Source organism: Agelaius tricolor, unplaced genomic scaffold (assembly GCF_023055355.1).
Source record: "Agelaius tricolor isolate 1412-34295 unplaced genomic scaffold, bAgeTri1.0.p SCAF_11, whole genome shotgun sequence".
NCBI lineage: Eukaryota > Metazoa > Chordata > Aves > Passeriformes > Icteridae > Agelaius > Agelaius tricolor.
The window spans coordinates 12,286,863-12,308,545 of NW_027269271.1; the positions used below are offsets into that span (position 1 = coordinate 12,286,863).

At 39.1% G+C, this 21,683-nt stretch overlaps 2 protein-coding genes across 3 annotated transcripts; one reads left to right on the forward strand and one right to left on the reverse strand.

Annotated features, from left to right (window-relative positions):
- Nucleotides 1–1,058: 1,058 nt before the first annotated feature.
- RTCA (RNA 3'-terminal phosphate cyclase) lies at nucleotides 1,059–8,800 on the reverse strand. The gene is made up of 11 exons (XM_071436164.1): nucleotides 8,580–8,800; nucleotides 8,373–8,473; nucleotides 7,351–7,494; nucleotides 6,453–6,576; nucleotides 5,906–5,964; nucleotides 5,248–5,389; nucleotides 3,981–4,105; nucleotides 3,789–3,847; nucleotides 3,117–3,211; nucleotides 1,962–2,066; nucleotides 1,059–1,629 (listed from the first exon to the last, which is right to left on the reverse strand). The coding sequence occupies exons 1-11, from the start codon at nucleotides 8,622–8,624 to the stop codon at nucleotides 1,525–1,527; spliced, it is 1,104 nt and encodes a 367-aa protein (XP_071292265.1). The 5' UTR covers nucleotides 8,625–8,800; the 3' UTR covers nucleotides 1,059–1,524.
- Nucleotides 8,801–9,498: 698 nt separating this feature from the next.
- DBT (dihydrolipoamide branched chain transacylase E2) lies at nucleotides 9,499–21,596 on the forward strand. 2 transcript variants are annotated; one of them, XM_071436159.1, is made up of 12 exons: nucleotides 9,672–9,744; nucleotides 12,749–12,813; nucleotides 13,761–13,884; nucleotides 14,057–14,132; nucleotides 15,012–15,193; nucleotides 15,540–15,667; nucleotides 16,027–16,270; nucleotides 17,045–17,211; nucleotides 17,595–17,672; nucleotides 18,656–18,847; nucleotides 18,995–19,066; nucleotides 19,920–21,596. In XM_071436159.1, exons 2-12 carry the CDS (start codon nucleotides 12,751–12,753, stop codon nucleotides 20,085–20,087), a joined length of 1,494 nt encoding a protein of 497 aa, XP_071292260.1. In that variant the 5' UTR covers nucleotides 9,672–9,744; nucleotides 12,749–12,750; the 3' UTR covers nucleotides 20,088–21,596. The 2 variants fall into 2 exon arrangements, with proteins under 2 accessions (XP_071292259.1, XP_071292260.1); XM_071436158.1 differs by lacking the exon at nucleotides 12,749–12,813 and having other exon boundaries at nucleotides 9,499–9,744.
- The last annotated feature ends 87 nt before the right edge of the window (nucleotides 21,597–21,683 follow it).

The following is a 21,683-nucleotide window of genomic DNA, read 5'->3' on the forward strand; positions in this document are numbered from 1 at the left end:
AAAAAGGGAACACAGATAATCATTAGCAGCATGGCTGAGTAACTCAGAGAGGTGCTCTTCAAAGGATGTCGAGTCTGTGTCCCAAAACTACTTCAGCAAGTGACTATTGCCCCCTTCAGACTACTCCCAGTACTAGAGAAAAATAATTAGTTGGAAATTAATAGCATTCCTTTGCACTATGGGAAAAACCCTAAGAAGAAAGATACTGTTAAGTAGAGAGTTGGTGAACTTTTTTGGATGTTAGCAAAGGTTTTTCCTGGTATTAGAAATGTACAATAATGCATTAAGTAAGTAATTATCTTAATTAGTACAGCAAACAATACCTCAAGTTGCATCTTCAGCAGTTAGATTCAATAGTCACAACTGAGGAAAAAAATCTTAGAACAACGGCTGCAGGATGGGCTGGGAAACTTGAACATCAGTTCAAGCTTCCAGAGTGCATTTATACAGTTTTGGTTAAGTGATTCCAACTCCGTGATTGGAGTCTTCATATGCAAAACCTATTGTGCCCAATTTCTCCTTTCACCTTCCTTCTACTTCAGAGAAAGTTTTTGTAGCATGATCAACACCAGCCTGGTAGAAGCTCTTCTTTACTTAATGCCCAGATAGGGGATAACACACCTGGATTTTATCTGCCTACACAAATTGTGTGTATTTACAGTGCTCCATGTCCACACACAGAAGTACTATGTCTATATATGTGTTCAACAGCACCCTAATCTCAGCTGAAATTAAGGACTCCCTTCAAAAAGAACACCACCTCAGTGAAAATGCAGCCTCAGTTAGTATGCTAAGTGACAAGGACAGCTGTAGCTAGAAAATAAAATCATATCATGGAGTCAATACTTGGTGTCTGGGCTGTAATGTGGTACATTGATTTAGCTTGCCTGAGCATCTATCATAAAAGAGATGAAAAAAGAAGATTTAAAAGATTGTTTTATGCATCAAGTCTTCTTTCTGCAGTGAGAAAAAGAAACTATGCTGCTGAAAAGTTATTTTCTACCCACCTTTCCCAAGCACAATTTGCTGAGACACCAGCAAACATAACTACCAGCCTATTATAGGGTGATACTGCTTTATTATTTAGCAAATGATTAAGGAAGAACAGCAATACAGATTTAAAGGTGCATTTCATTCCATGTACCTCATAACATAAAAGTTTCCAGAGAACAGAACTTAAAAGTGAAAGAAATATTGAACTAAAATAGTTATTTTCTACTCAGGTAAAGGTCAAAGCCTCCAGCTGAAGCTCTTGCATACATACAGTATATGCTATTTGCTGTCCTGTTGCTACTTATTTTGCTGCTAATAGTAAAAAAAAAAACAAAGTAAAGTTTTCATTTTCACATGACAGATTTTCATCATATCAAGGAAAAACTTGACATCAGCCTTCAAGTTAAATCACTCAGATATGACAGAAGGCTCCTCCTCTTCAGGCAGATCATACATCCAATGAAGTGTAGTGCAATACATCTCTGAGGTATGTTGAGTGTTGCTTTTGGCAGCTTGCTGCCTTTTTTTTTTTTAACACTTTAAGTTTGAGTTTATCATCCCCATTCCTTGGCACTCAATGATGTAGGTATCATTACCAGGGTCTTCCTCTTCTGACTTTGTCACAGTAAATTTGGCCTAGAGGAGGATTAGAAATACATCACTAATTAAGTTATCACATGCAGTGGTTTAAATATTGAGTAGCTGATGTCCAATAACTGTACTGCCACATGTTTATGTATATTACAGCTTTGACAGATTTAATTCAAAAAACCATTTAAATAAATGTGGTAAAAGTATCTAACCATTCTAAAAGCCTTTAACTCTAGAGTAGGCTCACTTTCTACAGGAAAACTCCCAGGTAAATACTATAGCAATTGTTTTATCAATGCTTCTGCCTGATGAACTGGACATGGCCAAGTTACTGGAAGAAAACTGAAAGGTAAAACTTCCTGAATGTTTGGACTCACCTTTGTTAGCTGCTCTGCAAAGTGTATAGCTGTTTGAGTATGCAGTGTAATTGGTCCACTTTTCACTCTAGATACTCCCTTTGCCAATGCCATAAAAATGATCAGCTGAAAGGGAGGGAAAGTTCATTATTAAGACATTCTTCAGATTCTAGGAATTTATTGATTAAAAAAAACCCAACCAGAACATGCAAAATGTCTGTAAATATAAAAATGTTGTCTTCCAAGTTTCATAAAAGTTAATGAAGCTGAGTTTGAAGAGTGATCCATGGCTCCAGAAGTTTGGAGATTGCTACTGTAATGCCTATTACAGAAGGGCTACTTTTCCACAGTGGAGTTTGCCCCTAAATTCCTGTTATTGAATTCCTGTTACTACATTTAACTTTGCTCTCCCCCACTGTATTGTCCCAAAATTCTCCACAGTCATGTCAGACTCCAGATTAGTAGTTTACCTACAGGGAGAGAACCTCAAGAAAAGATACTTTAATTCTAACACTTCCTGAACACATATTCACCAGACAGACATCCAAAACCCTTTGATTTGACTTAAAACCATCACCATGACAAGAACACTGCAACTCTGTGCAGTTCCCATACACAGTGACTCTGGCTGTGGCTTGTTCCCATCTATGGTACTTTGCATGCTTTGAAAAAAGTAGGCTGAGTCCAAGACCCAAATACTTACTATACTACATAATATGTAGTGTGTCCAGGTGTTTACAGCTAAGAGCTAGCATCATCCTAGCTAAACCAGCCCAAGATTCTTATCAGGCTGAGATGAGGCAGTGGAGGGCCTTCATTCTCAAATTAAATCAGGGGAGCAAGATAACTGGGAGCATGTCCTAGATATTCCCTAGTTCCTTCCCTTAGTATCATTCTATATATGAAAGGAGGGAGCTATTATCACTGCACCACATGGAATGCTAAACTGAAGCAAATTCCTGCCTCTTTGTTCCATACTTACTGAGGGTTACAGAAAGGCAAAATTTAAGGGTGTTGGTACAATGCTAAAAGCATTTGTGATTCCTAAAAACTGTATGTAATTTGCTAATCCTAGTGATGTTGTGACTACACATCTCTGAGACTGCTTACATCTTGTTCATTTGCATGCATGTTCTTGCTACTTCAACTTCATATAAACACATGTAGGAACCTTACTTGGTCTTGCAGAGAATCATCCACAGTTCCCCCATGTTTCAGATTCTGAAGCAGCATCTCTGCTGCTTCAATGCCAACTTTGTCAGCATTCTTTCCTAAGAGAGAAATCAGAAAGCTGAAAATTACTATTTAAAGTTTTAAAAATACAAAAAAAAAAACCACCCAGAAAACAACCCAAGAAATTGTCAACTTTTTAGATCTTATTTTCTTTAAACCTAATGCTCTTGCCTCAAGTGTCTGCTTTAAAAAAAAACAAACCTTCCCATCTTATGCTCATATATAGTTTATATTTCCTAAGCAGTGGAAAAAAGTAGTGTCATTTAGTCATAAAAACATTTGATTCAAATAATTTAAAACCAAGATCACTTCCATTAATTTTAATCTAGATTCACTCTTGAGCAAAAACTTCAAATGTTAAAATCTATGCTCCTAAAGTTCAGAAATATTTCCAGTGATTCTCCATTCTGATACAAGGTAAATTTAACAGTTCTGTAATTTTTGTAAATTTCCATTTACTGTGTTTTAAATCTGCTCATTTCTGTTGTCCTTTATTTCTAAAAGCATGTATTTAATAATGAAACATTCAGAGCATCAGATCTTTAAACAGGTAATACTTCAGATTCCTATTTGTTACTGGTATATTGAGTCTCAAAGAATTCACAGAATTCTTACCTCTCTTGCCAAGTGATGACCCAGCTAACAAACAACCCGTTGAGGTCTCTGCAACAATACTAAGCAGAAAACCAAAAATAATTCAAATCAAAATCACTCATGTTACAGTTTACTTATCAGATATGTAATCAGGTCCTAGCTAATTAACCAACAAGATTAGAGGTAACAATAGACAGCTTGGACTCATCTTACATTATTCCACTTCCAGTCCCAACAGCTTGATCATCAGGTTCTCTGACAGGCTGAATGTTAATGTAAAGGTCTCTGATTTCTCTTCTGATGCATCTCACTGCTGCTGCTGACATGTCTTTTGCCAGCTAACAAACAAGACAAGATATAAATCCAGTAATTAAATTATGTAATATAGCAATGTTTTTTCCTCATAAATTCAACTATTACAGTTAATCCCTGTATAAAGGGGCTACTTTATTAACTAGAAAAACAAAGGATTGTTATACACCCCCATAAGCAAGAACTGAACATGATTTTTTTCTGAAAGTTTTTCTACCATATTCAAATATTAGATCCTACAAAAATGACAGTTAGAATAATATATGTAGAAATCAATATCAATAGAAATTCAAGAACTTTTCTTCATTCATAGAGAAAAAACATTTTATTTTAGTCTTCCCACAAAACTTTTGATTCTAAAAATAACTCACCCCAAAAACAAGCGCAAAAACCCCACCCCACAATTGTACAGAATATACTCTGTATGAGAGAATACACAAAATAGCAATTTTACATTGCAAGCAAATGGGGACATACGAAGCTTATCCCATTCCTGTGATCTAATCACAGCTGCATTCACAGGTTTGGAGATTTTAAGACCAAAACCAGCAGTCCATAGCTTTTCAAAAAGTAACTTAGCTTCTCTTCCTTCCTCTATTAATTCCTAGCCTGTATGTGTGAAGGAACCTCAAGGAGATCCCAGCACTGAGGACAGGAAGAATAGAAGAGAGGAGATATAAAGAAGCAAATTTATCTCTTTTTATTTTTGGCTAAACCTACCCTTAACTTGTTCTAATACCCTTAGCAATGGTTGAAAAACTTGTTGTAGACTGGCCTCCACCTATTACTGTGCTCATAAATTTATGAACAAGGCCCCTAATTTCAGATTAAAAATAATGCACATGAATATGAAGAATACATAAATCAGATACAAGACATCCCTCAATATATGTCAAAGACTTGTAAATAGTCCTATGAAGGATGAGGATACTGCTCTCATTTCCTGTTTTAGCTTTACACTGCTGTGCAATGAATGAATTTTAGGTATGTCCAATATAATATTCTGCAGCCTGAAAAGCAGAATATTATAAAGCAACCATTTAATAAGGTTGCTTAGCTTGTGTAAGACTGCAAAAGACAGGAAAGTAGAGGAATGTTGAGCAGATTGCATGCAATTTTATACAGCTATATAAAGTTAGATGCCACCAGAGCCATGATAAGCACTTACTTTGATAGGCAGTGCTCCAGCAACAAATGCCCTTCCATAAATCTTTGTCACTGTGCCACGTTCTGTTAAGTTTATTGGGCTCAGCTCTTTGACTGGAGACATCTGGACTACAACTTCACCACCTCCTTGAGGATAGTAGCCCCTATTTAGAAACAGTAATTGGACATAATTAAATGCAATGATTACAAGGAAACCAAGAAAAGGGCCAGGAGGCTATTCATACATTTCACTATACATTTTTATGTTCCCTGTTACTGTACATACAAATTTTCTTGATGTGTGCCTTAGAAACCCTTATAATGGAATTAGGCTCTCTAACAGTAATCCTCTGTAATGAACATCTTATTAACTTCCTAACACCAACCTAACTGCTCCTTGGAAAAAGCTCAGTAACACACTGCCTGTTCAGCATGTGCTCCCCTCAGGGGAGCCAACAGGAAACATTACACAGCAGCTGTAGACTCAGCAATGAAAAGAAAAGACAGCCAAGAACCCTATCCCATTCATCATGTGGTGACAGTACACACAGGGACAGCTAATGTGGATTAGTTCATGTATTATAAATTCACTCCTCAGTTTGATTGAGAGCCTCTTGTGTGCCTCTGCTCACACATGGGTTCAGTAAGGCCCAGCTCTGCTGCACTGCTCCACAACTCACCTCCTCTTTATGTCACAATTAAATGTGAAATTGAACTTTTCGATTATTGGCTTGAAGACCTGAAAAAAACCCATATAAAACACAGTGAATTTATTTTGCATTGATAATTTCCCACTATGTTATACAATCTTAAAAGAAAAAAAAAAGCTCAACACAAAAATTTCAGTTGCATTATCAAAAAAAAAAAAAAAGCTAGTCTCATCCATATAGCTTATTTGACATTCCTCATACTTCATTCTCAATGTCACTTTGTGTAAAAGGATTTTCTTATGGAAAAAAGAAGAGTAATTCGCAGCACTTCCAGAAAAAAGAAAAAACATTTTAAGGGAAATTTTCTGTAGTAATTGAAACCAAAGAGACTATTTGTCATTTCAGGAAATTCCATGAAACACTGGTTGCTCTTTACAGCCAGTACACTAATAGTGTTATGTTCCATGCCTAATTCCATAATCACAAATAGACTTGCAGTAAGAGCAACAGAGGCACAGCAGTCACATTGCATACATATTCAGGGAAGATGCACCAAGGCAAAGGAATTTCTCCCTACCATGACTGTGTAGTCTATCTGAGGAGCCATCTCCGCATTAGTCCCACCTTTTAAATGAAGCTCTGATGGGGAAGCAGCAAACAGCACACAGGGCATTGCTACCTGCATCAGTAGGCACACACTCCTAAAAGCAATTAAAACATACTCAAATGTTACACCCTCATAATCCATACAATTCCATAGAATTATTATACATCAAGGAATATTTTACTAGAACATTTATTTTTGCATTTTATTTTTAAAATTATCTATAAACTTATTAGTCTTAAAAGATACTACTTTAAAACTTCATGTCCTTACCAAGCCTAAATATGAAAGTTTTCATTTCACATTAATTGCATCTTTAATAGTTCTATTTGAAATAAAGTTATGTATCTTCCTTAGTATAGTGATGTGATCATGAAAACTGTGGGTTTAGGTAGCAGAAAAGGCTTAGGCAGCAGTAACATTGTAATACATGGATGGAATATGTCCCATTTCCAAAAGAGCAATATGACATACTGTGCTACTATGAGCATAAGTAAAATGTCAAAATTTACCTTATTATATGGTGATTATTTCAGACCTCATGGATGTGAGATACTCATCTAATTTAATGCATTTGGTCTGGTATGTAACACACTAGTGTGAGGACATTACACCTGAAGTTTTAAAGACACGGGCAGCTGCTTTTTTCATGACATGAACCAAGCATTCAGCTTTTATATCAATCATACTTTTAAACTTCACATGTACTTCCAGCATATCCTACCAATACTACAGTTCTTTGGTCGCATAAATCTGGCTCAGGCAGCACATATCCTGGGGCTCATTAACAAAGCATAAATGTTCTTTTTTCCCTCACCCCATCTATTGTGATAATTTTAAAGTTATCAGAAGCTAGTGTACAAAGACATACCCTGCTGTTTTTGTATCTGCTATGTGGGTTCCACCTTTGATCTTCCCAGGAGTGAAGGTTATTTCTGTTGAGCCAATTTCTCCACCATTCAGCTTCCCATCACACAAATCTCGAATCATCTCCAATCCAGACAAATGCTGAGGTCTTAGAGTGACAATACACAGTTAAAGACACATACAAGTAGACCACGTGCTTATGTTACATTAAAACAACCACTAAACACACTAAAAAACTACAACTGCAAATTTTGGATCAGACAAGGACCAGAAATTCACTCTGGTTGCTGCAGTACTTCTGAGTTCACAGGAGCCAAAGGAATAGCATTCAGGCCATACTGGGATATGCAGGATTCTGGTATCTTTTCCACTAGAATGGGCCCAAGACAGATAGATGAGATGCAAGAGCAGCCACTTGTCCTAATGTGATAAATGCTTGGACAGAAGTGCAGTGGAATAATGATGGCAATACTGGCTGAGCCAGAACCAGTTGCAGGGCTACAAGAGAGTTAACAGGTTTGCTATGTACTTGCCTTGTGCTTGTTTCCATTTGTTAGGGTAATCTAAATAGGAAATACACCAACTGTTCTTAACACTGGAAATACGCTAACTGTAGCAACACTAGGATATGCCCTATCTGTTCTTAGCACTGTAGGCTCGGTAAGCTGTGTTTTGCTCAGGCACTACATCAGTGTGTTCCCCGTTTCAAAGCGTGTTCCGCTCAGCACCCGTGGAACCATTTCCCCGGGCCGCGCCCTCACCTGCCCCGCCTGCGGCCCGGGCGGGACCCGCGCTGAGGGCACCGGCAAGAGAACCGAGCGCGCTTCACGCCGCAGCGTTCCCCCTCACTCCTTGAGAGCCACAGACGGGATTTTCTAGCAAAAAGGCTCTTTTAAAGCAAAGGAAACGCAAACGTTTCAGACGAGAGCAGCCGAGGCCTTGCGTGGCCGTGCCCCAGCCCGGGAGGGCCCCACACGCCGTAAGTGACGGGCTGAGCGCCCCGGGACCGCCCGGGGAGGGTCTCACCTGAGGCCGGGCTGGCTTCGCCCGGCGCGGATCCGGCGCACCCGCAGCGGCAGCCCCAGCAGACAGCTCAGCGCCGTGGACACCCGCAGGATCTGCCCGCCCTGCACGGAGAAATGGCGCTCGTCAGACGCTACGGCGCTTCCCGCACACCCGGCCGGCCCGTACCGCTGCCCGGGGCCAGGTAAGCCGCGGCCCGCCGGCGCTCACCCCCTCCATGATCCCGCCGTCTATATCCACCCTGTCCCCGTCCATGGCTGGCGATGAGCGGTGTCTCTCGCAGAGGCCGCGCCGATGGGATCCCAGCGGGGCCCTAAACACAGCGAGCCCTCGGCGAAGCAGCCCGGAGCTAGGAGTGCTTGACGGCGGCGGCGCGCCCGGGATGCTGCGGTACCAGCGCTAAGGGCGGGCGGCGGTGCCGGGCAGGCGCAGAGCGGAGGCGCCTCCCTGCCCGCCCGCCGCGGGTTGGTCGGGGCGGCTCCGCCGCGGGGAGGAGCAGCCGGCGGGCCCGGCACTCAGGCGGGGGCCGGGAGTAGCTCCATTATCCCCGCGGTACTGACCGCGTCCCGCTGGAGGCAATGCCTTTCCCCTGTCCTGAGGGCCGGAGCGGTAACAACCGCGGCACCTGGGAGATCAGAGCCATGGGTACAGCGCTGCCGCCGGAGGAGAGCGGCCGGACTGCTGCCCTCCTCGTTACAAGGTACTTTTCCTCAGAATCACAGAATTAATTAGGTTGTAAAAGACCTCTGAGATTATCAAGTCCAGCCTATAAACGAATACCACGATGTCAAACAGACCATGGCACTAAGTACCACGTCCAATCTTTTCCTTAAACACCTCTAGGGTTGGTATCTCCACCACCTTCCTGGGCAGCCCGTTCCAATGTCTAATCACCGTTTCTGTGAAGAGATTTTTCCTAATGTTCAACGTAAACCTCCCCTGGCGCATCTTAAGACTATGCCCTGTCGCTCGTCACCTGGTAGAAGAGGTCGATCCCCACCTGGTTACAATCACCTGCACGCAGAGCCACAGACACGGGCGTGTTGCTCTGGCAGGCGCGCTCGGGACTTTATTACACGTGTATGGGGAATGGCCGGGCTTTTCGCGCTGCCCTTTCCGCTACTGCGGCCCGGGGAAGCCGCGCGCCGTGCACGGCCACTCGCGGCTCTGGCCCGCACGGGAACCCTCTCGCGGTCCCTCCCGTGGGCGTGTGCGGGCCCAGCCCGGCCCGCGGCCCCCGCCGCTGCTGGTTGGCTGTGGCGGCGCGGCCGCCGCCGGTTGGCTGTGCCGGGGGTGTGTGCGGGGCCGTTCTGCCCGGGGTAAGATGGCGGCCGTGACCGCGCTGAGGAGCAGCTGCCGAGCCGCGGGGCGCCTGGTAAGGGGAGCGGGAACCCCGCGGGCGGCGGCGCTCCCGGCCGGCCGGGGGGGAGAGATAACTCGCGGCATCCCCGAGCGCTGTTCCTGCCGCCCGGCGGGCGCACAGCGCGCACCGCGCCTCTGCAAACACGACGCGCTCGCGGAGCTGCCGCCTCGGCGGCGTCCGGGGCCGGGCAGCGCCTCAGCTCCCTCCCCGCTGTGCGCTCCCCCTGCTCCGCGCAGGTGACGGGACCCCGGCAGTGCCTGGGACCGCCCCCCGCGCGGCACGGGAACCCCCAGAACTGCACCCTCTCCCCCCGCGCTGCCCTTGCCCATGCTCCCTAGGAAAGAAACGTTTGCCTTTCTGTAATAAGACAGTGACATCCTCCTCTTCTGTTATTTCTAAGTCATCCCATTATTGCTTTGCCTATGCATTGCTCTGCCATCACCGCTTCTCCGCCCACGCATCAGCTCCCTTTGCATACCGCATCTGCACGGATACGGTGTGGATACACGTACAAAAAAGGGAAACGTATTTCTTTGAATCCCAGGAGCCTTGATACTTGAAAAGTAGTTGAGATACTTTACCATAAGAAGTGAATCTACTTGGTTGCCTTTTTGAGATACTTAAAATTTCGTGAACATAGACTTAGTTCATGCTTTCTTCTGTCTTCCTGTATCATAGTCTTTTTGCTATTGTGAAGAGCTTTGGTTTCCTATTATGTCATCCCTATTTTATGGGATGTCAGAGAAGAAATAATTTTTGAAATTTAGAAACAAAATTAAGGATCCATTCCAGTTTCTAGTATGTTTTTTCTCTTAATAATTCATATTGTAATTTTAAAGCATAATGATGAGGAATTTTTAAATTATACTTTTGTAATCCAGTTTTCAGCCAGTAACTTATAAGTATTTATAAATAATTTTACTAATTAAAAGCATTAAAAATAGCACTTTCTTTTAAGTTGTATTTCTAACCTTCTACTCTTAATCTTATCTTTCTTCTGATAAGATGGAAACACTCATCTTATCTATGTGCATGCTGAACTATAGAACTGGCTGGTTTATAGTGTGTGTTTCCTGCAAGCACATTTTGAATCTGAGCCAGGGAGCCTTTGTGTGAAGTGGTAGGGAAATGGCAATTACCTGGACACTGGGACACGTGCCAGGTATTTGGATGAGGGATGATATCTGATTAAAACACATGACCAGGGATGTTGCTTTAGTGTATAGGTAACCATATACTCGGAAATATAGAATATGTATGCAAAACACAGCCAATGTGAGGAAATGTTCTAAAATAACTCAGTGGGACAGAAGTCAAGAAAGTTCAGCATAGCAATATCCTTTAATGCAGAGTCATTGCCTGTGAGCATGAACTGTTCAATTTGACTTGGAAATTTAGTGTTACTCCATCAGGTAATCAGTTCTCTCCAGGCTGCTTAAAACTATTTTGGTCTGAGGCCAGCATACATTTTCAGGATCAGTGGTAACTTAGACAGCTGGAGTTGGCTTGTTTTTAAGGAAACAAGCAAAGCTGAACCTGAGAGGCAAAGCAGCTCCCCGGAGTGCCCTCAGCTGCCCCGTTGGCTGGGGTCAGACTGTGCTCTGTCAGCCTGGCTGCTGCGGCCTCAGTGCCAGTGAGGGACCCAGTGGCCCTCAGCTCCTTTTTGCCAGAGTCACTGCACATCCCAGGCTTGCACAGGGAAGGTGTTACCGTGCTGTGGCAGTGTTGCCTTTAAGTTGCTGTTTAGTGTAACAGTAGCCACGTTAACAAGCTTAGTACTACCAGTTATCTTTGGAGTTAACTGATAGATTTTTCCAGACATCAAACTATATAGATGGGTATGCTATGGATATTAGAGCTAATTTTGTCTTTTATGTGCCATTTTTATTTCCTTGCTTGGCATTACACCAGTATTATGGTGATTAAATGCTGAAATTGTAAACACAGTCTCTTTGTTTTATGGATTTTAATTTTTTCCTTATTTGTAAGGAACACTGCTCTATGAAGAGATTGTGTCCTGTGTTATTACTTTAACATACTAGCACAGCAACTTTTTGGTAGGGAATCTGCAAAACTTAAAATCAGAAAGATTTCAGTTTTAAAAATGCAGTAGTTTTGAATTTTTCCTACAGATATAGTATGAAACAGCATGGTAACTCTTCAATAACAACACCAGTCTCTTTTTTTGGCAGTGACATTACTAATTCACTACCTGCATTGGTAACCAAAGGTTAAAAATCACATGGAAATCATTGTGAAACTTCACATTTAGAAATAGTTCAGAGATTTGATGTGCTCCTTGTGATCATCTTCACAGGTAAATACTGAATGTTTTTCATTTAGGGTCATGTAAAGAGAAAAGAGAGTTTTTGCAAGTTTGTGACAAAAAGATCTAGTTGAAAAAATTTTTTGGTGACATTTTTATGTAAACATGTAATCTTCAAGTGGGAAGAAACCCAGAATTAAAGATAGCAGAAAAACAGGATTGTGAAGATGTACATTGTATACCCATTTTGTAATTTAATGTGAACTTTAAATGTATTCCTAGAGTATGATTTTTCATAGCTTGAAATTGCTATGTTACCTGATTGTTGAATATAGAAAGTTGTTTGGAGGACTAATGAAAAGATTTTGTATTTGCTTGTTATAGGAATTAGAAAAATACTCATTCTAGATCAGTAGGTACCATCTTAGTGGCAGGCAACTGAAAGGTAACTCAAATTATATAACTTTGTTGTGTCCATCATGATAGACTGTGTTGTATAAATGTTTGTTCTTTAAAGAAAGGGGATATTAAATATAACTTGCAGTGCTGGGTTAAATAATAGAGAAAATGAGTACATTGTCAGTTCAGAATTGTATGGCCTGCTGAATAATGTACTTTTTAAACTCTGAAAAGTGATAGCAAATAGTTAAACAATTTGGGGTGTGGGGAGGGAAACAAGAAGTTTCATATGCTCTGTAATTACTGAAAGGATTTTTTAAACAAGAAGTTAAAATGAACTTTCCCATGCAGGTATGCTGTTTTCTGGCTCCTCTAAGAAGATAATTTCTAAATTTTACAGTTTTGAGCTACTTGAGGTACATTGTAGCACCTGAATTTTTTTTCATATCTCTAAATTAGTTAGAGATAGTATCTACAGATAAATTGTTATTTTTATAAATTATACAGCACTTTTAAGACAACATAACACCAAAATTACATTAAATTTAATAATTTTTACTGGATAAGAATGCGTCTGAACTAACTTGTGTTGATCTTAATAAAATACCTGTTTATGTCAATGCAAGCACTACCAACTTTGCTTATGATCACAATCATGACTGATTAGAAGAGACTTTAAAACATAAAGTTTTGTCTGAAGAATCTTTCAGAAAATTCTTTAGACTCTTTAAAGTTGATTTCTGGATAAATATAATTATAACCATAAAAGAAAACCATCTCATGGCTAGTTATTACAAAATATCATTGAAGCTGATTTAAGGTGATATTTACTTGAAGATGATTGCCTCCTCTATAGGAACAAAAATGAAAGGGCAACTCTCTGGGCCCTGTGGTGTGAATTTCCTTTCGTTAGTACTTCTGATAAACCTCTGATGGGACAAATATGCTGGTTTTCTGTGCAGTCTAGGGAAACCTTCCAGCATTCATCCTGGATAGGAGTATTTCAGATACCTGATGTGGTTGATAGTGTGTGTGCTTTTTGTGTGCCTGTCCTGATTAAGCTAATTTCTGAGAGAAACAATAGCAATGAATCACTCACCAAATGCTGTCATGATTTTTGTTAATTGGTTATGTCCCCGTGGCTTTGATCTCCCCATGTGTTGTGTTAGTGAAAGAAGCTAAAACCTGGCGAAGCTTTTGCTAATGTAAAGGTTACTGTATGTTCAAGAATGCATTCAGTGTAATTGTGTTCCATAAGAACTTCTCTTACATAGACTAGAATGAAACTATTTTAGTCTGACTGTTGGGGGATATTAAATGGGCTCTACCTGCAGTGTATTAACCCTTGAGATTTTCTCCCCAGGTTTGCATTCATCGCGTTAGATCGTGCAGCAGCATTCGCTTTATAAAATCAAAATATGTGTGCGTGTTTGACAAATCTGCCCTCAAGTTTAGTCATCAACAGCGATTATTCAGAACATCTGCTGGTAATCTTTTTCATAATAAAATAATTTCTTTTATTTTGCTATTTTATGAGTGTTATGTTAGAGGTTTGCATATGGCTCATATGTAGATTATTTCTGATGCATTCAGATTTTTCTGTCTGGTAACTTGTATTTAATATTAAAGATGCTGTATTTTCTTATTCTATGTTTCAAGTTTCATGTGGCCAAATTGTCCAGTTTAAGCTTTCTGACATTGGAGAAGGAATTACAGAGGTGACTGTAAAAGAATGGTAAGCTCTGCTTTCCTGGAAATACACTAAGAAATCAGCAGGTAGTTTAGTAGCTTTAGGTGTGTGATCAATGAATTAACTGAGAATATATTTTGGGTTACTAGTCAAGTTTTTCAGGTTTCATTTTGCACATTTTGGAACCTTGTACATACTGAGCTTTTTATTTTGTTTGTTTGCAGTCTCATGTATTTGTGAGTGGAAGAATTGGGAGGAAAGGGATGCAACTGTATATAGGCTTTTCCTTTAGTGATTGATGTTTTTTGTGTTCAGGTGGCCTGTCTTTTGTTATGTTTACTTAAACTTAGCTTTAGAAACAAATAGCTAGTCTAAAGAATGAACATAATTTTATCCTGTACCCCTCCTCTATTGCTTTTAGTAAAAGATTTGAACTTCTGAATTGTTTGTAAAAAGCCAGTGATGAATGGATTAAACAAAATCAAAGTGTACAGTGAAGGAAGGCAGTGTTGAAAGGCCTTGCTCTTTGTACAAACACCTCTCTTTGCATGAAGACAGTGCTCCCTACTATCCATTTCCTTTCTGAAACTGATTGTATATTGACAAGTTGGAACTAACAACTTCCTTGCATTCAGATTAAACTTAAACATTCTTTTTTTCGATGCTTTATAATCTGACAGGAAAACTCTACTAAAGTAAATGTAATATGTGTGTAGTGATATTCATAATAATTTTGTCATTTCACCCAGCAAAGAGTTCTGTGACAAAATGCATGTAGCAAACATATCAAGCATGTAGAATTTGTTTTCTCGTCTGGAATGCACTTCCATGTTGTAGGATGTATATTATTGAACTTACCAAAGGAATACACAGCACAGGTTTTTACACTGACTGTGTTTCCCAGTAGCCTGTCTTTCCTCCCAGGTACATAAAGGAAGGTGACAGTGTGTCTCAGTTTGACAGCATCTGTGAGGTGCAGAGTGACAAAGCCTCTGTTACTATCACCAGTCGCTATGATGGCATCATCAGAAAACTCCATTACAGCATAGATGATATTGCTTTTGTTGGAAAACCACTAGTGGACATTGAAATTGATGCTTCAAAAGGTATTGTAAGCCATTTTTTTCTCATGAATATTTTATGTTTGTTGTCATAAAACAATCAGTGGCAGAGAAGCTTGCTTTTTCCTCCTGAAAATCTTCAAAGATTTTTTTCCCTTTATAAAGTCAGGAAATTTGAGTAGAGAAAGTTGTGATGTTTATCAAAGTTTAAATCTCCTAGCCATTTCCTCTTGAATATTTAGCTTAAGCAGCAGCCTTTAGCAAGCTGTGTTCCCATCCACATTAACTCAAAGTAAATCGTAAAAAACTCAGCTCTCACAGAATGGTTGAGTTTGGAATTTAACAAATGCTTACAATGTAGTAAAGTTAATTTTTTTCTTTTTGTTTGCAGGTGTTGCCTCAGAAGAAGATGTTGTTGAAACACCTCCTATGTCTCATGAAGAGCACACTCACCAAGAGATAAAAGGTCACAAAACATTAGCAACCCCTGCAGTTCGTCGCCTGGCCATGGAGAACAATGTAGGTTTGCTGAATAAGGTCCTGCTGCATTTTACCCAGCTTTTACATGGCATTTTGACTGACTAGAAGAGCACTGATCTAGAGGAAACACTTGTTTTCAAATACATTTTACAGTGTGAAAATTGTTGTAGAAATGAAGAGGATTGTGCTTGAAGTATGCAGTCAAATACCTAGTGGGACTAGTGGGACTTTTGGATGATTTGCACTATGTTGAATACCTAATAAACTACAGAAAGGAACAGAAAACTGCAAATATGTTGGATCAGAAATGGGAATGATTTTTAACCATAGCTCACAATAGAAGATATTTTTATGTTGCTGTAAAACTAAAGTATCACTGCTTGTTATGTACTTTTCAGATTAAATTGAGTGAAGTTGTTGGGACAGGAAAGGATAACAGAATCCTTAAAGAAGATATACTCAACTACTTGGCCAAACAAACAGGAGCTATTTTGCCTCCATCCCCGAAGGCTGAAATTGTCCCACCTCAGCGGAGAGCAGAGGCTGTGCCAGCTGCTCCAAAGGACAAAGCGCGCAAAATCCCCGTACCTGCTCCCAGACCCATTGCATTTGCAGGGAAAGATAAAACTGAACCTGTAACAGGTAAATCACGAAAAATAGTCTTGAGGCCATGGTCATGGTAGACTACCAGTAGCTGTTGCTCTGTGAGTAGCTGATTCCTTTTGATGGGAGTGTGTTTCATGTGGTTGTTATGCAAGTGAGCATTTAGGAAAACATTCTCTGTAAGAAGCATTTCTGCTGAAATTATTTTATTAAATATTTGTTCATGTTTTGGTTGGATGGAGTTGGGCTGCAAATTGTACTTGCTCATTCTTCAAGAGTATGTTGAAACAGGTAGGAATTCTAAACATGGATTTGTCATGGTAGGAGTCATTATGCAATTAGTGGTGAAGTGCAGTGAATTTAAGGGATTATCAGTGTTTAGTAAAAGCATACTGCACTATTATTGAGTAGCATTCACACCTGTTCTGGAGAACAGTGCCATAAAAGACACTAAGGTAACAAAAAAATCACTTTAAAAGGGGACGATTAAAATTTTTTCCTTGCCTTTCAAGCAGTGTTTATTTGGAGAGGCTGGAAAGCATAATGCAGATTATCATACTATGATTTCAAATTTATACATACATAGGAGAGAGATGCAGTAATATAATTGGGAGTATTACAGTTGTCACAATTGAGTTCTATGAACTCAACAACTCAGTAAGTGCTCTTTATGCTGTTCTTCTTTGGTTATGCTTTGGTTTTGGTTTGGTTTTTGTAAGTTGTGTCATTTGGTTAATGGAAACAGATGAAATTTCACCATAACTTCACAGAAGCTCATTTTGTTGGTTTAAGAAGACAATGAATATTTTCCAGGTTTTCAGAAGGCCATGGTAAAGACTATGAGTGCAGCCCTGAAGATCCCCCACTTTGGTTATTCTGATGAGATTGATTTGACTCAGCTTGTTCAGCTGCGAGAAGAGCTGAAACCTCTAGCTGAAATGCGTGGAGTTAAGCTTTCCTTTATGCCTTTCTTCATAAAGGTGAGGCCTGCAGCAGAGCCCTCTTTGGAGTACTTATACACAGGTTTTGCCAAAATCTGTTCAATGACTGTTGTAGATGTATCTCTATCATCTGAGTTATGGCAGATCACAGGAAAACTATTATTGTAATATTTGTATTGCTAAAGAATCCCTTAGGTCACTGACTTTGTTCCTTCTGTTTTTCAGAAAAGCAGGCAGTTGTGCTCATGTGCAGTGAATGTACAGATTAGTCTGGTTATGCTATAGCACTCAGAATGCTGCCTAAACACTCATTCCATATTGTTCTTAATCTAAATTTTCTCCTATCATTACTTCTTTTCCGTGAAGCTCTCTGCTTATAAACTATAAAAATCTATTTTGTTTTCTTTTGTTATATTTAACAGGCAGCCTCTCTGGGATTGCTGCAGTATCCCATTCTTAATGCTTCTTTGGATGAGAACTGTCAAAATGTCACATATAAGGTTTGTAAACTATGGATAAATGTTGTGAGCAGAAAGTGAAAAGTAATGTCTAACAGGGACCTTTCAGAATGTCTGAGCTAATTATAAGAACCAAAATTTTGGTGTTGTGCAGGAAAATAATTTGTGCATTCAGTGTCTGAGATCTAGATTTGATGTATTGTTGGCCCTATTGCATTAGTTTGTTAGGTAAAAGTAGCTTCGTTATTCAGACTTGCCTCAAAAATGCATATTAATATATTAATTTTCTATTTTTCACCTGAATATGGGCCAAGCTTTTAAAATGAGAACATTTCAAATATAATACAACGATTTTTGGGGATTTTGTGCACGGTAGTTCAACTGTTCCAGCACTCAACCCTACAGTCCTGATCAAAGCGATACTTCTGGGAAGCAAGTATCTATTTTCTTAAATGATACCTAATTGCACCTTGCAGTACAAACTTTTTTTGTGCTGTTTTATAAATATCTTTAAGCATCCTAATATTCCTTCTAAAACATAAAAAGAGAGTTAGCAAAGTCATCTGTAGTGGAAATGGAACATGGAGTCTCCCTTTGTTGCAGAAAAGCTGCATAGCTCATGATTGAAAAGTTTATGGTGTTTTTAGATGACTATGAACACACCAGATTTCTTTTTTTTCTTCTTTTTAATTTTAGTGTTCTCTTTAAAATATGTTATTTATGTTTTGTTACACATATGATTATCCTAAAGTGCAATGTTTTCAGTGTGAAGTTGATTCCAGGACTTTGTATTCTCTGAAGGTGGCATTTTTACATCAATTTACAGTTTGCAGATGTGAGGCTAATTTAAAAAAAATTATATCCTTTTCTCCCCTCAAAGTTCTTTGCAGGAGTTGCTTACTAAATACAGCACTTTCCAGGTTAAAAAGATAAATAAGGAAAATGTGACTGAAGTGCCTTTTTACCTAAAATACATTTTATGTTGACAGCTTATATTAATGTCTGGTTAATGGCATTTGCTGCAGGCTTCACACAACATTGGAGTTGCAATGGACACAGAGCAAGGTTTAATTGTCCCAAACGTGAAAAATGTTCAAGTCTGCAGTGTGTTTGACATTGCTGTGGAATTAAATCGCCTCCAGTCCTTGGGCTCTGCAGGCCAGCTGGGAACAAGTGACCTCACGGGGGGAACATTCACCCTTTCAAATATTGGCACAGTAAGTACAGGGAAAATGAGAGCTGCTTCTGAAATGCAGCTTTACTGAAGTTTAATATGCCAAGAACAAAATCTGTAGCAATTAATTCAAGAGGCAATCAGCTTAAAAAAAGTTCTTAAATAATAACCTCATTTTTTTCTTTTCTAGATTGGTGGCACTTATGCCAAACCAGTGATACTACCTCCTGAAGTAGCTATTGGAGCACTTGGAAAGATACAGGTATATTCACTTTATCTCAGTGATGAGAGTGTTAGCTAAGGTCATCTTAACAAAAATGGAACATGGAGCCTGTCTTTGTTGCAGAGAAAATGCATAGCTCATGACTGAAAAGTTTGTGGTGTTTTCAAATGACTATGCACATACCAAATGTTTAATTAGAAGTTTCTTACACCAAAGGTTTGTATTTATTTTCCAGAATCCTGTTTATCACATCTATGTTTAGCCTTCGGGTTAGTAAGAAAAAATATAAATACAGTTTTGCAAGTTTTGCAACGTGGCAATAGCAATTTTGCTATCAGGAGGGAGAAAACTTGAGAAGTATTCTGAAAATGAAGTTCAATTTCATAAGCCAGGTAGCTGAATCCATACAGAATTTTGGATGTGAAGGCAGTTTTATATTTTCTGAATCTCAGGGTTTAATTCTTAAATACAGACATTGGAGCTCAGTGCTGGAAATGAAATGAGTATTAACTGAAATTACCTCTATGTTCTTCCTCTGAGCATTTTTTTTTAGAGGCGCTTTAAGGAAACTGCCACTTTGAGAACTGAGTGCAATAAACTATTCAGGAGGAAAACTTTGGAGTCAGGAAAAGCTTTTACTACTTCAGTACTTCCATGAAGGTGGAAAAAGGCTGTGACTGTTCATTATGCAAGCTTGCAATATATTCTAATCCACAACACAAATAGTAATGGAAAGGTCTTGGTTTTTAGCATGGTGCTACTGCTGTCTGTCTAATTCAGCAAAATTAATTGTAATTTAGTTCAACAAATTAGCAAAAACAAGAAAAAGCAGATTTGCTAATGAAAGTATTTAATTTAATAATTCTGGTTTTGTCCTTCCTCTGATTTTTAGGTCCTTCCTCGGTTTAATAGCAAAGGTGAAGTAGTTAAAGCACAAATAATGAATGTGAGTTGGTCAGCTGATCACCGCATCATTGATGGAGCTACCATGGCCCGGTTTTCTAACTTGTGGAAATCTTACTTGGAGAACCCTGCTTCAATGCTGATGGACCTTAAATAAAGGAAACCATGGCTAGAAAATGCCTTTAAACTCTGTGGATTAGACTGAATAGTTACACAAGCTGTCTCTGCTAACATGTGCCCTTTTACTACGTGCATTATATAATAATGTTATGTGGTTGAAAGTTCTCAACAGCTGATATCAGTCTCAATTAGTTGTTGCTTCTTTCATTTTGTATTGCTGTAATTTCATCTACAGCAGACTGTCAAACTGAATAGGTCAGAGCTTCTGAATATGGTGGTGGAATGTCTTTATTTTGCCTTTATAATAATGATTGTCAGGCTGGAGTGACTGAGTGCCACTGCTCTACACCTGCAATATTTATAATCTGAAGGGAAATTTTGGAGGGGAGTACTCATAGTTCTTCTATTTTGGACACATAAATTTATTTTAACAAATAATATCTGAATTCCTAAAAGGGATTATGCAAAAATCATATACAAATAAAATGCCTTTAATGCTTCTGCTGTAAGATGTCCAGAGAGCTTTTTGTTGTTTAATTGAGTTAACCTTTTAAGTGTTTTGCTAGTCCACTTTTTCTGGCAGTTACTTGCACAGGTACTCTTTATCAAACTATAAATGAAGAGGCCATATTTATTCAAATGCTTACTGACAACACTGATTGATAATGATCAAGGCCTTAATACTCTCTAGAATGTCCTATATTTTTAAAGGCTGAAAGTAGTTTCAGCCCTTAATGCTTTCCAGTTATTTTTGATTCTTATAGAAAATATCTGTCTGTTAAAATGAAATGAGAAAGAAAGAGAAAACAAAATAAAAAAAGAAGGATCTTGTTTTATTATTCTGTCATTAGGTAAGCCTGACAGTAAATTGATCATGATCTTGCATTCTGTTATTGATATTCAGATACTAGAATCTGATAGATTAATCAGATTGAACAAAGAATGGATATTAAAAAATACTATGAGATAAGGACTTCTTCTTAAACTCAGACACGAGGCACATAATGAATAGGTTCAAATTAATGACTTTGGAACAGAAAACTTATGTGGCTTTAAGGTAAAAGAAACAGATCATGATGATTGCACTGCTGATTTAATGGGAGATATGAAGAAAACTGTTGGATATAAATACCTTCTAAACAGATACATTTCGCACAGAGACAAGAAAAGATAGTTACGTAGCCTTAAAAATGAATTTGTAACGCACAAAACAGACGTTTTCTCCTTTTTTTAGATATCAAAAACAGGAGCATTCTTCAAAATTATAGACCAAAGTTATCTATTGCATTTAGCTGTGAAGATGTGAGACAGGCTACCAGAGGTAGAATCCCTGCTATCCATGATGCTGAGACTGAATAAGAGAAAAGCTGGTAATGTATGGAGTGTGGCGCATCCATGTAAGGTGCTATTAATATTTCTATTGTGCTATAAGGGTCTTTTATATAAAGGTCATTTCTTGCAAAGTTTGACTGTTATATCATGTTTATCACCCATTTCATTTTTATCAGATTTATTTATTCCTAATAAAAAATGTAAAGCCACAAAATATTGTTTTTATTTGTGAATTTTATGCAGGCAGTCCTGTATGGGTGACTCAAACTCTTTCTTCTTGCCTTAAAGAACATACTGTACT